This window comes from Canis lupus, chromosome 15 (genome assembly GCF_003254725.2).
Source record: "Canis lupus dingo isolate Sandy chromosome 15, ASM325472v2, whole genome shotgun sequence".
Taxonomy (NCBI): Eukaryota; Metazoa; Chordata; class Mammalia; order Carnivora; family Canidae; genus Canis; species Canis lupus.
The window spans coordinates 9,643,028-9,657,131 of NC_064257.1; the positions used below are offsets into that span (position 1 = coordinate 9,643,028).

The following is a 14,104-nucleotide window of genomic DNA, read 5'->3' on the forward strand; positions in this document are numbered from 1 at the left end:
AAACTATACTCCAGGTACTGCATCCTACAACCTAGAGAGAACTCAAAATCCAGAGCTTTTCCTTGGGGAGCAAGGGGTTCAAACCTCACATTGGGCATCCCAACTTTTAAGACATACACTGGAGACAAAACAATTTTGAAAATCAACTAGGCTTGCATCTGGAAACCCACAAGACTCCAGTGAGCTAGGAAACTGCTCTTAAAGGGCTCAGATGCTCTGACTCACCCACCCCAAGGCCCAGCTCACGGGCAGCTGATCACACTGAATTAAAAGTTAAGGGGCAATCGCTTCTCGGCCTTTTGGCTAAGATCAAGTGTAAAAGTTAAGGGACAGCCTGGGTGGCTCAGCGGTTTAGTGCTGCCTTCACCACAGGGCCTGATCCTAGAGACCCAGGATCAAGTCCCACATCAGGCTCCCTGCATGGAGCCTGCTTCTCCCTCTGCCTGTGTCTCTGCCTCTCTCTCTCTCTCTCTCTCTCTCTCTCTCTCTCTCTCTGTCTCTCATGAATAAATTTAAAAAATAAAATAAAATCTTAAAAAAAAAAGTTAAGGAGGCTCACCTATTGACATGAAAGCATCAGCCAAACATGCAGGCATCTAGGAGCCTCCTGAAACACTCACCAGGATAGAAACTGATGGATGCCATTTTCACATTCTCCCTTTGCTATGCTCCAGACCACCATTCTCTTGGAAGGGAGCTTTTACATTTGTCTGCTGCCCCAATTTTGGGGGCTACTACCTAGGGGATGCCCCTTGATCTGGAGGCCAGAGGAGCTTGCATTCCTGTCCCATGGGGTAATAATCAGTGTTACCCAGAAAGGAAATTATACTTGTCTAGTGCTCTGATTTTTGCAATTGCTACCAGGGGACAACTCTATGTCACCTTGCTATAGTGACCAGGGGGGGCTTACTTACACTTGTGGGCCCCACAGTCTATAACCGACAGAGAAAATTATTTTTATATTATAGATTTTTATTTATTTATTTTAGAAAGTGTGTGTGAGTGGGCACAAATGGGAGGAAGGGCAGAGGGCAGGGGAGAATCTTAAGCAGACTCAACACTGGGGGTGGAGCCTGATATGGGGCTTGATCTCACAAACCTGAGATCATGACCTGAGCCAAAAATCAAGAGTCAGTGGCTTAACTAACTGAGCCACCCAGTGCCAACAACAGAGAAAAAAATCTTACACAGCTACCACCCCAGGGCACAAGAGGCAACAGACCCAGGAGCCCAGTCTTTCTGTGAAGGAAACCCCTACTAGCTAAGCATCATGACTGCAGCCTGAGGGACAAGCTTCTAATTAAACATGCAAATTGGGGCCAACTATACTCCTTTCCAGAGGACTTGGAGGGTGGGTACTACCTTCACATTCACCCTCTGCCACACCCCAGAGTACTAGTGTCTCCTGGAGGGAAGTTTTACACATGTCTGGTGCCCTAGTGCCCCAAATTTCCTGGCTACTGCCCAGAGGATGCCCTTAATCACCTGGCTCTGGTGACCAGGGTAGGTTGCATTGCTGGGTTCCACGAGACTGTGGTAAGAAAAGAGATGGTTCTTGGAAGATTACAACTATACAAACAGTAGATCAAGGCAGACTCCCCAGTCTTTCTGTGAAGAGGGCCCCTTGGCTTGTCCCATAGTTTTGGCTTGAGGGGTAGGCTTCACATTTGGCATATATTTAGTGACCTATGGAGCCGCTCTCAGGGAACACAGGCTGTGGACACCATCTTGCTCCAACTTCTGATATCACCTAAAAAAGAGCTCTTACACACATCTGCAGCCCCAATATTTCTGTGTGACTGCCATCCAGGGGATACCTCCAAATGGCCTGACTCTGATGGCCAGTGGGGCCTACATTTGCAGTCCCACAATACTATATATAATTGCATGCATGTAAAAGCTGATGCCCCGGGGTCTGGCTTCCCAGTCAGTTTGAATTTAGGTACTGAGATCCTCTCCTCTGGCACTCTGACAGGTCTTGGACATCCTCAACTACTGGGAGCTTTTACAAATATGACACACTGCTTAGACAAGCACAAAAGTTTGAGACAACCAAGAGCTGAGGTAGGGTTGAATGACAAGGTTCATCTCCTGCCAGTGATCACTCCTTCAAGACTGGGAAAGGTGGTTGTTTCATCTACTGTATAGAAACCAACAAAGAGAGTCAAACAAAGTGAGAAACAGGCATATGTTCCAAATGAAAGACCATGGTAAAACCTCATAAAAAAAACCTTTTTTTTTAAATTTTTGTTTATTTATGATAGTCACACACACACAGAGAGAGGCAGAGACACAGGCAGAGGGAGAAGCAGGCTCCATGCACGGGGAGCCCGATGCGGGACTCGATCCCAGGTCTCCAGGATCATGCCCTGGGCCAAAGGCAGGCGCCAAACCGCTGCGCCACCCAGGGATCCTACAAAAAAACCCTTGAAACAAAAATAATTTACCTGATTAAGAGTTCAAGTCAATGGTCATAAAGATGCTAACCAAACTGGGGAGAAGGATGGGTTAAAAAAATGAGAACTTAAATAGAAAATATTAAAAAGTACCAAATAGAGGTCACAGAACTGAAGACTACAATAACTGAACTTAAAAAATACTAAAGGGGTTCAAGAGTAGCCTAGATGAAGAAAAGATCAGTCAACTTGATGACAAGGCAATGGAACTCATCCAATCAGAACAGCAAAAGGAAAAAAAAAAAATGAAAAAAGTAAATATAGCTTAGGGGACTTATGAGACAACATCAAATAAAGTAACATTCACATCATGGGGCTCCCAGAACAAGAGAGAGAAAGGGGCAGGAATCTTATTTGAAGAAATAATGAGTGAAAATTTCCTAAACCTGGGGAAGGAAACACACATTCAGGTCCAGGAAGTACAGAGAATCCCCAAGTAAAAGGAACCCAAAGATATCTATACCAAAACACAGTATATAATTAAAATGTCAGAAGTTAGGGGGAGCCTGACTGAGGTCAGTTAAGCATCTGGCTTTGGCTCAGGTCATGATCTCATGGTCCTAAAATCAAGCCCTACATCCAGCTCCATGCTCAGCAGGGAGTCTGCTTCTTCCTCTACCTCTGCCTCTTCCTCCCCTCATGTTCTCCCTCTCAAATAAATAAATAAGATCTTTTTTAAAAAATAAAATGTCAGAAGTTAAAGAGACTCTAAAAAAAACCTTGTGATATACAAGAGAACCCACAAAATACCACTAGCTGATTTTTCAGCAGAAACTTCACATGTCAGAAGAGAGTGGAATGTTATATTCAAAGTGCCAAAAGAAAAAGCTTCTAAGAATACTGTACCCAGCAAAGTTATCATTCAAAAGTGAAGGAGAGAGTTTTCCAGACAAGATAAAGGAGCTTATCACAAAACCAGCCATTTAAGAATTGTTAAAGTGACATTGTTAGGGTGAAAAGAAAAGGCACTAACAGGAAAACACGTGGAAGTAAAAATCTTATGCATAAGGCAAATATATAGCAAAGGTGATGGATTAACCACCTTTAAAGCTAGTATAAAGGTTGAAAGACAAAAGTAGTAAAACTAACTATAACTACAATAACTAGTTAAGGGATACGCAAAATAAAAAGATGTAAAATATGACATCAAAAATATAAAACACAGTGGGAGGGTAACAAAAATATAGCTTTATAGCTTTTACAATGCACTCAAATTTAAGTTGCTATCAAGTTAAAATACAGATATACATAGATACACACACACATACACACACATATATAGGCTGTAATATGTGAACCTCAAAGCAAAACCTATAATGAAAGGAATCTAAACATAATAGTAAAGAAGGACATGAAACCACAAAGACAGAGAGCAAGAAAAGAACAAAGAACAAAGAGGAACTACAAAAACCACCAGAAAACAATTAACAAAACAGTAATAAATACATTACTTCAAATGTAAATGAACTAAATTCTCCAATCAAAAATCAGAGTGGCTGAATGCATAAACAAACTAGACTCCTTTATATGTCACCTGAAAGAGACTCACTTCAGATTGAAGGACACACAGACTGAAAGTGGTGAGGCAGAAAAGATACTGTGTACAAGTGGAAACCAAAAGAAAACTGGTATAGCTATCCTTGTATCACACAAAATAGACTTTAAAACAAAAACTGTAATAAAAGTCAAGGAAAGATATTATATAATGATGAAGATGTCAATCCAACAATAGGACATAATATTTGTAAACATTTATGCACCCAACATAGGAGAACCAAAATATATGAAGCAAATATTAACAGACCTAAAGGGAGACATTGATAGCAATACAATAGTAAGAGACTTCAATACCCCACTTTCACAAATGGATAGATAATCGATGGAAAATCAAATAAAACTTTGGCCTTAAAAGGCACATTAGACCAAATGGACTTCTTAATAGATAAATACAGTAAATTTCATCCAAAACCAACAGAATATAAATTCTGCTCAAGTGCACATACAACATTCTCCAGGATAGCTAGTGTTAGATCATAAAACAAGTCTCTTTACATTTAAGAAGACTAAAATCACATGAAGCATCTTCTCTGACCATGATAGTATGAAACTAGAAATCAATATGTAACATTGTGATTTATAAGAAATATACATTTGGTTATTCAGAAGACCAAAATATATTTCTCATATGTGTTTGATCTTCATCTACAGTTTCTGGCTCAAAGCTCCCAAAACCTTTGGAATTTCCTAGGTACTAAGAGTGATTAAAGTGTCTTTTCTTATGTTAATGGATCAACTTTGGGAACCCACCTATGGATGAGGGCAGGTTGGGGCACCTGGGTGACTCAGACAGTTAAGTGTCAGCCTTCAACTCAGGTCATGATCTCAGAGTCCTGGGATCAAGCCCCAAGTCGGGCTTCCAGCTCAGTAGAGAGACCACTTCTCCCTCTCCCTCCCCCTCCCCCACACTCTCCCCTCCCTCCACCCTGGATTGTGTGTTCACAAGCATACTCTCTTAAATAAATAAAAATCTTTTAAAAGTGGGGGAGGGGATGAGGGCTGATTACACGGAGAACAGATTATGTGATTAGAAAGTTAGAACTTAAAAAAAAAAAAAAAAAAAAAGAAAGTTAGAACTTTCAGTCCTGGGGCAGCCCCAGTGGCTCAGCAGTTTAGCACCACCTTCAGCCCAGGGCGTGATCCTGGAGACCGGGGATCGAATCCCGCATCGGGCTCCCTGCATGGAGCCTGCTTCTCCCTCTGCCTGCGTCTCTGCCTCTGTCTCTCTCTCTCTCTCTATCTCTCATGAATAAATAAATAAAATATTAAAAAAAAAAAAAAAGAACTTTCAGTCCTCCCCACCTCCAACCATGGGTGAGGAGAAATGGTTGGAGGCTGAATCAGTCAATGGCCAAAGACTTAGTCAATTATGACTATGCATGGAAGCTTCCATAAAAACCCAAAAGGACTGGGTTCAGAGAGGGTCCAGGTTAGTGAGTATATGGAGATGGGGGGAGAGTGGTATGTTTAGAGAGGGCATGGAAGCTCCACACTCTTTCCCCGAATATTGTTTTATATCTCTCCATCTGGCTATTGATTCACATCCTTTAGTAAACTGGTAAACATGTTTTCCTGAGTTCTGTGAGTTGCTTGAGCAAACTAACTGAACTTAAGGAAGAGGTTGTTGGAATCTCCAATTTGTAGTTGGTCAGTCAGATAGAGGTAATAGCCTGGGGCTTACAACTAGCCTCTGAAGTAGTGGGGAGAGGGCAGGCTTATAGAACTGAGCTTTTAACGGGTGGGGATTTTTCAAACACAATGACCACTGGAATGGAATGGAATGGAATAGAGAACCCAGAAAAACACACATATCGTCATTTAATTTACAACAAAGGAGTCAAGAACATAAATGAGAAAAGAACAATCTTGTCAATAAACGGTCCTGGGAAAACTGGACAACCAAATGCAAAAGAATCAAAGTAGGCCATTATCTTACAGCATACACAAAAATTAACTCAAAATAATTAAAGACTTGAACAAAGATCTGAAAACATGAAACTCAGAAAAAACTTAAGTGGTAAGCTAATCCTTAGCATTGTTCTGACTCCAAAACCAAAGGCAACAAAAGCAAAAATAAACAAGTGGGATAACATCAAACTAAAGTCTTCATAGCAAAGGAAATCATCAACAAAATGAGAAGGCGGGGATGCCTGGGTGGCTCAGTGGTTGAGCGTCTTCAGATCAGGGCATGATCCCAGAGTCCTGGGATCGAGTTCCCCCTGCATGGAGCCTGCTTCTCCCTCTGCCTTTGTCTCTGTCTCTTTCTCTCTGTCTCTCATGAATAAATAAATAAAATCTTTAAAGAAAAAATGAGAAGGCAAATTACTGAACAGAAGAAAATACTTGGAAATCATATATCCAATAAGAGGTTAATATCCAAAATATATAAAGAACCCGCATACTCAACAGCAAAAAAATCCCCAAACAACCCAATTTAAAAATGGAAAGAGAAAAAAAAAAATGGGCAGAGGATTAAACAGACATTTTTCCAAAAAAGGCATAGAGATGGCCAACAGGCACATGAGAAGATGTTTAACATCACTAATCAGGGCAGCCCTGGTGGCGCAGCGGTTTGACGCCACCTTCAGCCCAGGGTGGGGTCCTGGAGACCTGGGATAGAGACCCACGGTGGGCTCCCTGCATGGAGCCTGCTTCTCTCTCTGTCTCTCTCTCTCTCTCTCTTAAATCGTAAAAAAAAAAAAATCATTAATTACCAGGGAAATGAAAATCAAAACCATGAGACAGCACCTCACACCTCAAAAAGACAAGAAATAACAAGCAGAGAAAACATGGAGAAAAGGAAATCTTGTATACTGTTGGTGGGAAAGTAAACTAGTGCAGCCACTATGGAAAACAGTATGGAAGTTCCTCAAAAAATTAAACAGAACGACCATATATATGATGAAGCTATTCCACTTCTAGGTTATTTGTTCAAAGAAAACAAATGAACAAACAAAATTCATGGATACAGAGAACAGATTGGACATCAGAGTGGAAGAGGGTTGAAAAATACAAAATGGTGAAGGAAGTCAACTGTATGGTGATGAATGGTAACTAGAATTATTGTGATCAATTTGTATCATATAAAATATCAAATTATTATAACATACACCTGAAACTAATATAATGTTCTATACCAATTTTACCTCAATAACAAAAAGAAAGAAAATTAAGGTAGAATTCATAAACGTTTTTATGAAGCAACTAAAAAAAAAAGAAAGCCAAGAAATAACAAGTGTTGGTAAGGATGTGGTGAAAAGGGAACTGTCATGCAGTATGGAGAGAAATGTAAATGTCTGTGGCTGCTACAGAAAAATTGTGTGGAGGTCCCTCCAAATTTAAAAAAAAACTACTATATGACCCAGCACCCCTGTATTCACTGCAGCATTATTTGTAACAGCAAAGATATGGAAACTACTTAAGTGTCCAGTAATGGATGAATGGATAATGAAACTGTGTTATGTATTTCTTTATATATCTATCTATAAATATCTTTATATATCTAAATATGTATACACACATACACTGTACTATTATTCAGCCATATAAATAAATTAAATTGGGTCATTTGTGATAACAAGAATAGACCAGGAGACCAGAGAAATAAGTCAGAGAAAGACAAATACTGTCTAATCTCTCTTATATGTGGAATCTTAAAAAACAAAACAAAACAAGACAACAGAAAAAAACCCACTCTGTATCACAGATACAGAGAACAGATTGGTAGTTGCCACAAGCTGGAGGTGGTGAAGGAGAAATATCCACTGTGGGGGGAGGGGGCTTTTTAGTTTCAATAAACTGGAGGAGGGGAAGAATTTGGTTTCTTTCTCAGTTATTTCCCAATTCTGCCAATTAGCTACTGTTAATAAAGGCAATAATGTTTACCAAATATATTCACATCTTCAAAAGCAAACATACAGGAAAAAAATGGCAGAAAGAAAAATGCAAATCAAATATGACCAAATATATTCACATCTTCAAAAGCAAACGTGCAGGAAAAAAATGGTAGAAACAGGAGCCAGAAGACAAGACTACTAGAAGCTGATTTACCTAGTTATGATAAAGGTAGGCTCACCTTCAGATATAATGGAGTACTAGAAATTGTATCCCCAACCATGTACTCTTTCTTGCCTTTAGCAATTTGGACAATGACGGAAACTGAACAAGCAATTAAAAGCAGTGTGAGGGATCCCTGGGTGGCTCAGCAGTTTAGTGCCTGCCTTTGGCCCAGGGCGTGATCCTGGAGTCCCGGGATTGAGTCCCACGTCGGGCTCCCTGCATGGAGCCTGCTTCTCCCTCTGCCTGTGTTTCTGCCTCTCTCTATGTGTCTATCATGAATAAATAAATAAATCTTTAAAAAAAAAAAGCAGTGTGAAACTATAAGCCGCACTGTCCAGTAAGGTAGCCACTATTAGCCTTACGTGGTTACTGGGCACCAGATATGCAGCTAGTCTGAACTGAAATATGCTATAGCATAAAAGACACACTGGATTTTGAAGACTTAATATAAAAAAAAATGTAAACCTCATTAATTATTGTTTTAATGTTTACATGTTGAAATAATAGTATTATGGATATACTGGCCTAAACAAAATATATTAAAATTAACTTCACCTGTTTCTTTTTCTTTTTAAATGTGGCTACAACAAAATTTTAAATTAACATGTGGCTCACATTATACTTCTATTGGACATCTCTGCTGCAAAAACCCTTATTAAATAGTGTTGAATAGGAAAAATAAAGCAACTATAAGCAGGGATTTTTCAAAGCTATTTCTACTATGTGTTCTATTACCAACACTATAACTTATTTAATTTCTAGTCCTGGTCCCTGACTATAAAATAGAGGTGAAAGAAAAAAAATCAGTAGCTGCATTAAGTCATGGATACAACATTAAAACATTAACAAAAAGAATATAGTTCTAGTCCTGGTTCTGGCACTGGCTAGTAGTTAAGCTGGAGAAATAATTTTTTTCTTTCTGAGCCTTGGCTGCCTGTGCCAACAATTAAGTGAGAAAACAGACCTCCATGATTCCATCAAAATATTTTTTCCTGTAAAAATTGGGTTTTCATAAAAATGAATAAATACTCACTCTGAGTCTAACACATCCTCTGCGAGAGCCTCTCATCATTTTGTCCTTGGACTAAAAGAAAAACAAAAACATTCCATGAATAAAAAATAGACTATTTTTAGAATCTCCTGGGGATAAAGAGAAAAAATTTACAGTAGTAATATCCCTCCATTCACCCATCCCTCTCCAACCCTCCAAGTCACTTTAAGATAGAAATTAGTTTCAAATGACTGAGTTTTACTAAAGTGGTGGTAGAGATGTTGGTGCACTGTTGGTAGAAATGTAAACTGGTGAAGCCACTATGGAAAACAGTAAGGGGGTTCCTCAAAAAATTAAAAATACAAATACCATACAACTCCGTAATTCTACTTCTGGGTATTTATCCGAAGAAAATAAAAACACTAATTAGAAAAGATAAAAGCACCCTATGTTTTTTGCATTATGTACAATAGCCAGGAAATAGAACCAGCCTAACTATACATCAACAGATGAGCAGGTAAAAAAGAGAGAGTGTGGGTATACACACACAAATATACATGCAATGGAATATTACTCAGCCATAACAAAGAATGAAATCTTGCCATTCATGACAACATGGATGGACCTGGAGGTAGTATACTAAGTGAAATAAGTAGACAGAGAAAGACAAATACCCTATGATTTCATTTATATGTGGAATCTAAAAAACAAAACAAACAAACAGACTTATAAATAGAGAACTGGTGGTTGCCAGAGGGAAGAAGGTTGGCAGATGGGAAAAATAGGTGAAGGGGATTAAGAGGTATAAATTTCTAGTTATAAAATAAATAAGTCTTGGGGATGAAAAGTACAGTAGAGAGGACATATTCAATACTACTGTAATAACTTTGTATGGTAACAGATGGCAGGTATATTTATTGTGATGAACACTGAATAACATGTATAAGTATTGAATCACCATGTCATACCTGAAACTAACATAATATCGAATGTCAACTATAAAAAAAATAAAATGAAATGAAAATCTTTTATAGTCTGGGATGCCTGGGTGGCTCAGCGGTTGAGCATCTGCCTTCAGCTCAGGGTATGACCCTGGAGTCCCGGGATCAGGTCCTGCATTAGGCTCTCTACATGGATCCTGCTTCTCTCTCTGCCTATGTCTCAGCCTCTCTCTCTCTCTCTGTGTGTGTCCTTCATAAATAAATAAAATCTTTAAAAAAAAAAAAAAACTAGAAAATCTTTTATAGTCTAACAAATAAACCTAGCCCTAGAATTTTATGTCTTTATTTTTTTTATGTGTGTCTTTAATGTAGTACATATTACACCAATTTTAATTCCACCTCATGCCCCTTAACTCTAGCTCAGTATTTCTCAGATTTTAGAGAGTTTGAGAATTATCTAGAAGGCTAAGAATCACCCAGAAGTTTAAGATTGACTGATAATGATAATGTGATAATGACTCAGCAGATGGAGGACCACATTTTGATAAATATTGCTTTTATCTCTTTTCAATTCCCCAAATTTTTTTGAGATCCTTGACCCTGATTTTCTGCCTTGATGTCACTCATCAACACCTTACCTTACCTCTGATTTACATTCCCATCCTTTTCCCAGAATCTCCTGTATGTTCCTGTCATGGCATACACCACCCTGTGCTATAAAGGGGTCATTTACTTATCTAACTCACCCACAAGACTGCATATTCCTTAGTGAGTAGGAATTGTATCTGACTTATGCTTCAGAACAGTGTCTGGCACCATTAGATGCTCAAAAAAATATTTACTAAGGAAGTGCTGCTTACTCTTTAAGTCTCCCTTACTTGACTAGGCCGAGTAAAGGCTATGTTCTGCATAATAAGCCTTATGCTGATATTCAATAAATATTCCCAAAATTAAATTTAGTCATGTGTAATAAAGTGAATCCTCAAATAATCTGTTTTTAAAATATTTAATACCTCAACAACTGATATTTTTCTGTACTCTCCTATGTAAGAAAGACATAAAATAAGTCAACATCATGAAATTATGCTTTAAAAAAACTGTCTCACTTTATTTTTTTTTTTAATTTTTTTATTTACTTATTTATGATAGTCAGAGAGAGAGAGAGAGAAAGAGAGAGAGGCAGAGACACAGGCAGAGAGAGAAGCAGGCTCCATGCACCGGGAGCCCAATGTGGGATTTGAGCCCGGGTCTCCAGGATCGCGCCCTGGGCCAAAGGCAGGCGCTAAACCGCTGCGCCACCCAGGGATCCCCCTGTCTCACTTTAAACCATGGATGCCCTCCTTCCAATGTACTGAGCCACAGGCAAACTTCCAGTTACAAGATAACTGTACAGGATTTAAATACACAGCATTTTCTATAGTTAACAATACTATACTGTATACTTAAAAGTTGCTAATAGAAGATCTTAAAAGTCCTCACCACACATACACAAAAGGTTAACTATGAGAGGTAATAGATTATGTTAACTAATCTTATTATGGTTATCATTTTGCAACATATACATATATCAAATCATCACATTGTATACCTTAAATTTATACAATGCTATAATCAATTATATCTCAATAAAACAAGAAAAAATTATTGGGGATATGTGTATGTCTGTACATAAAGATCTACCTTATCCCCTTGTCTGTAGTAGTTTCTATGAATATAGCCTGTCATGTTTTCATTGATTCTAAACTTATGAATGTAACAGTATTGTAATGATAAATCAAAGTTAATTCTTAAAGAGTACCAAGCCATAGGGATTCATCATGTTCAAAATGACTATTTTTTAAATGATTAAAAAACTAAAGACAGTCTTCTTTATTCCATTTAAAATCCAACAAGAATTCATACATTTTATTTTAAAATTCTCAATACCAAGCACAGTCGTTAGAGTTCTTTACTAACAATACAGTTAGCAAAAATACAGTTAACAAAAACATTCCCTAAGAATTTTTTAATAATAAATTTATTTTTTATTGGTGTTCAATTTACCAACATACAGAATAACACCCAGTGCTCATCCCGTCAAGTGCCCTCCTCAGTGCCCGTCACCCATTCACCCCCACCCCCCGCCCTCCTCCCCTTCCATCACCCCTAGTTCGTTTCCCAGAGTTAGGAGTCCTTATGTGCTGTCTCCCTTTCTGATATTTCCCACACATTTCTTCTCCCTTCCCTTATATTCCCTTTCACTATTATTTTCCCTAAGAATTTAATAGCCCTTTATTATACCTCAGACTTTTCTTCAAAAGTGTCAAGGCATACATAAAAATAATAATTAGGTTTGAAAATACCCAATGAGAGTTAGAATACAAATAAAGGTAAGAACCAACATATTCAACCTTAATTCCTCTTCCACTTTAAAAAACATGATTATAATAAACAGGAAAAGAATAAGACAGGCCCCAATGATGGTACTACTATTAAGGCTATGAATTAGAAAACACTGAAAGAAATAAAGTAAAAATAATTAAAACAAATATAACTAGAAAACAATCAGACAAATCCAGATTGTGAGCATCCTATAAAATATTTGGCCTAGATTCTTTAAAAAGGTCCAAAAAAGAAAAAAGACCAGCATGTAAATAATTGATACAATGAAAAATAAATTACATAAATATAAGTACAAAGTACCCTGAGCTATAGAGGGCTCCCTGCTATGGGAAAAGATCAGGGAAGACAACAGGGAAGCAACTTGGTTTCAAGTTTCAATGTGGGACGTTAAAAAAAAAAAAAAAAAGGTTCTAATAAGAGAGGGAAGGTAGGAAAAAGAGGGCATTCCAATCCAAGGGAACACCACCAGCCAAAGCATGGGTACAGAAAACTCAACACACAAACTATTCATAAAAGGAGAGTAAACTTATAGACCCAGGCACATAGTGCAAAGAAGAATGTGGAGAAAGATGAGACTAAAAAGGAGATATGGGAACCAGATCCTGAAGAATCTGAAAAAATAATTGAGCGGTTAAGGAAATCAAACTATTCAATAGTTAATGGAGAGCTATTGAGGATTTTTAGGAGGGTAGTAACATTTGTCTCAAAGGTGTGTTTTAGAAAAGTAACACTTAAATATGAGAACTTGGACAAAAAGAATGATGGTGGCATTAATAATAGCAATAGCAGCAGCAAAGCAGTAGATTCTCACTTACTGATGCCCTCTGTATGACAAGCACTTTATACATAGTAAACTTGTATGGTAAGAATCATTCACGTATTACGAATGGAAGTGACACCAAGGAGATCAAATAAGCATTCAACATTACATATGTAAAATGTAGCAGAGTTTGACACAGCAGGCATGATTTGGAATGGCTGCCCTGCAAATCATTCCCCCAGACCATAATCTGCTATTAACCTGGAATCTTTTTCCACAATGGCATACGGTCCTCTTCCTCATTCTCTCTCCACTCAGCTCTAATATGCAGCTAAAGGGAAGTTGGTGTGATGAAGCCACCCCAGGCACAGTGAGCGCTGAAGGAATGGTATCACAGGATCCACTACCCTGCGGGGAACCAGCTACAGAGGCTGAGTCCTCCACACTCTGGGAATTTGGGAGGTCCTGAGAGGGCACACTGACTCTTGACCGGCACACTGACTCTTGACTGCGTGGTTCTCCAGATACAGCTCCCTCCTCCTTGAGTCAATAGCCTATTCTTTTACCTTTTGAAGTAAACATGTTTTTCTCTGCTTCCCAAAGTTAATCATTCCTATAGCTCATCCACTAGCTCTCTTAATAAAAACTGGAGGAGACACAGGCTCAGGGTTCGAGTCCAAGTCCATTTTGAGTCTGAGTCTTGGTCCCTCTGCCCTACAGATTAAAATTCACTGAGACTCCGAGTCCTTCTTCATATCATTGCCTTGGACTATCCTGGATCCATGGCACTACCCCACAGGGCAAAATAGAGTCCTTTCCCAGGAAGGTTTTCTACTGGTGAAGGAAGAGCTAGCTCTTCCTATCTGTTCCTAAAGCTGTGAAGTATATAGTTGCCATGAAACATGTATCTTCCACACGAAGAAAGTAGTAAATAAAGCCTACACAATGAGGTGAGAGA

General features: G+C 38.5%; 1 protein-coding gene across 6 annotated transcripts in view; it reads right to left on the reverse strand.

Moving 5' to 3' along the window:
• OSBPL9 (oxysterol binding protein like 9) overlaps positions 1-14,104 on the reverse strand; it is a 160,770-nt gene that overhangs the window by 121,217 nt on the left and 25,449 nt on the right. For 4 of the 6 annotated variants that reach the window (XM_025420091.3, XM_025420090.3, XM_025420088.3 and 1 more), the window contains exon 2: positions 9,106-9,156. The exons of the other annotated variants lie outside the window; for them this stretch is intronic. In XM_025420091.3, coding sequence (XP_025275876.1) covers positions 9,106-9,156 — 51 coding nt within the window. The remainder of the gene's footprint in view (positions 1-9,105; positions 9,157-14,104) is intronic. 6 annotated transcript variants of the gene reach the window in all.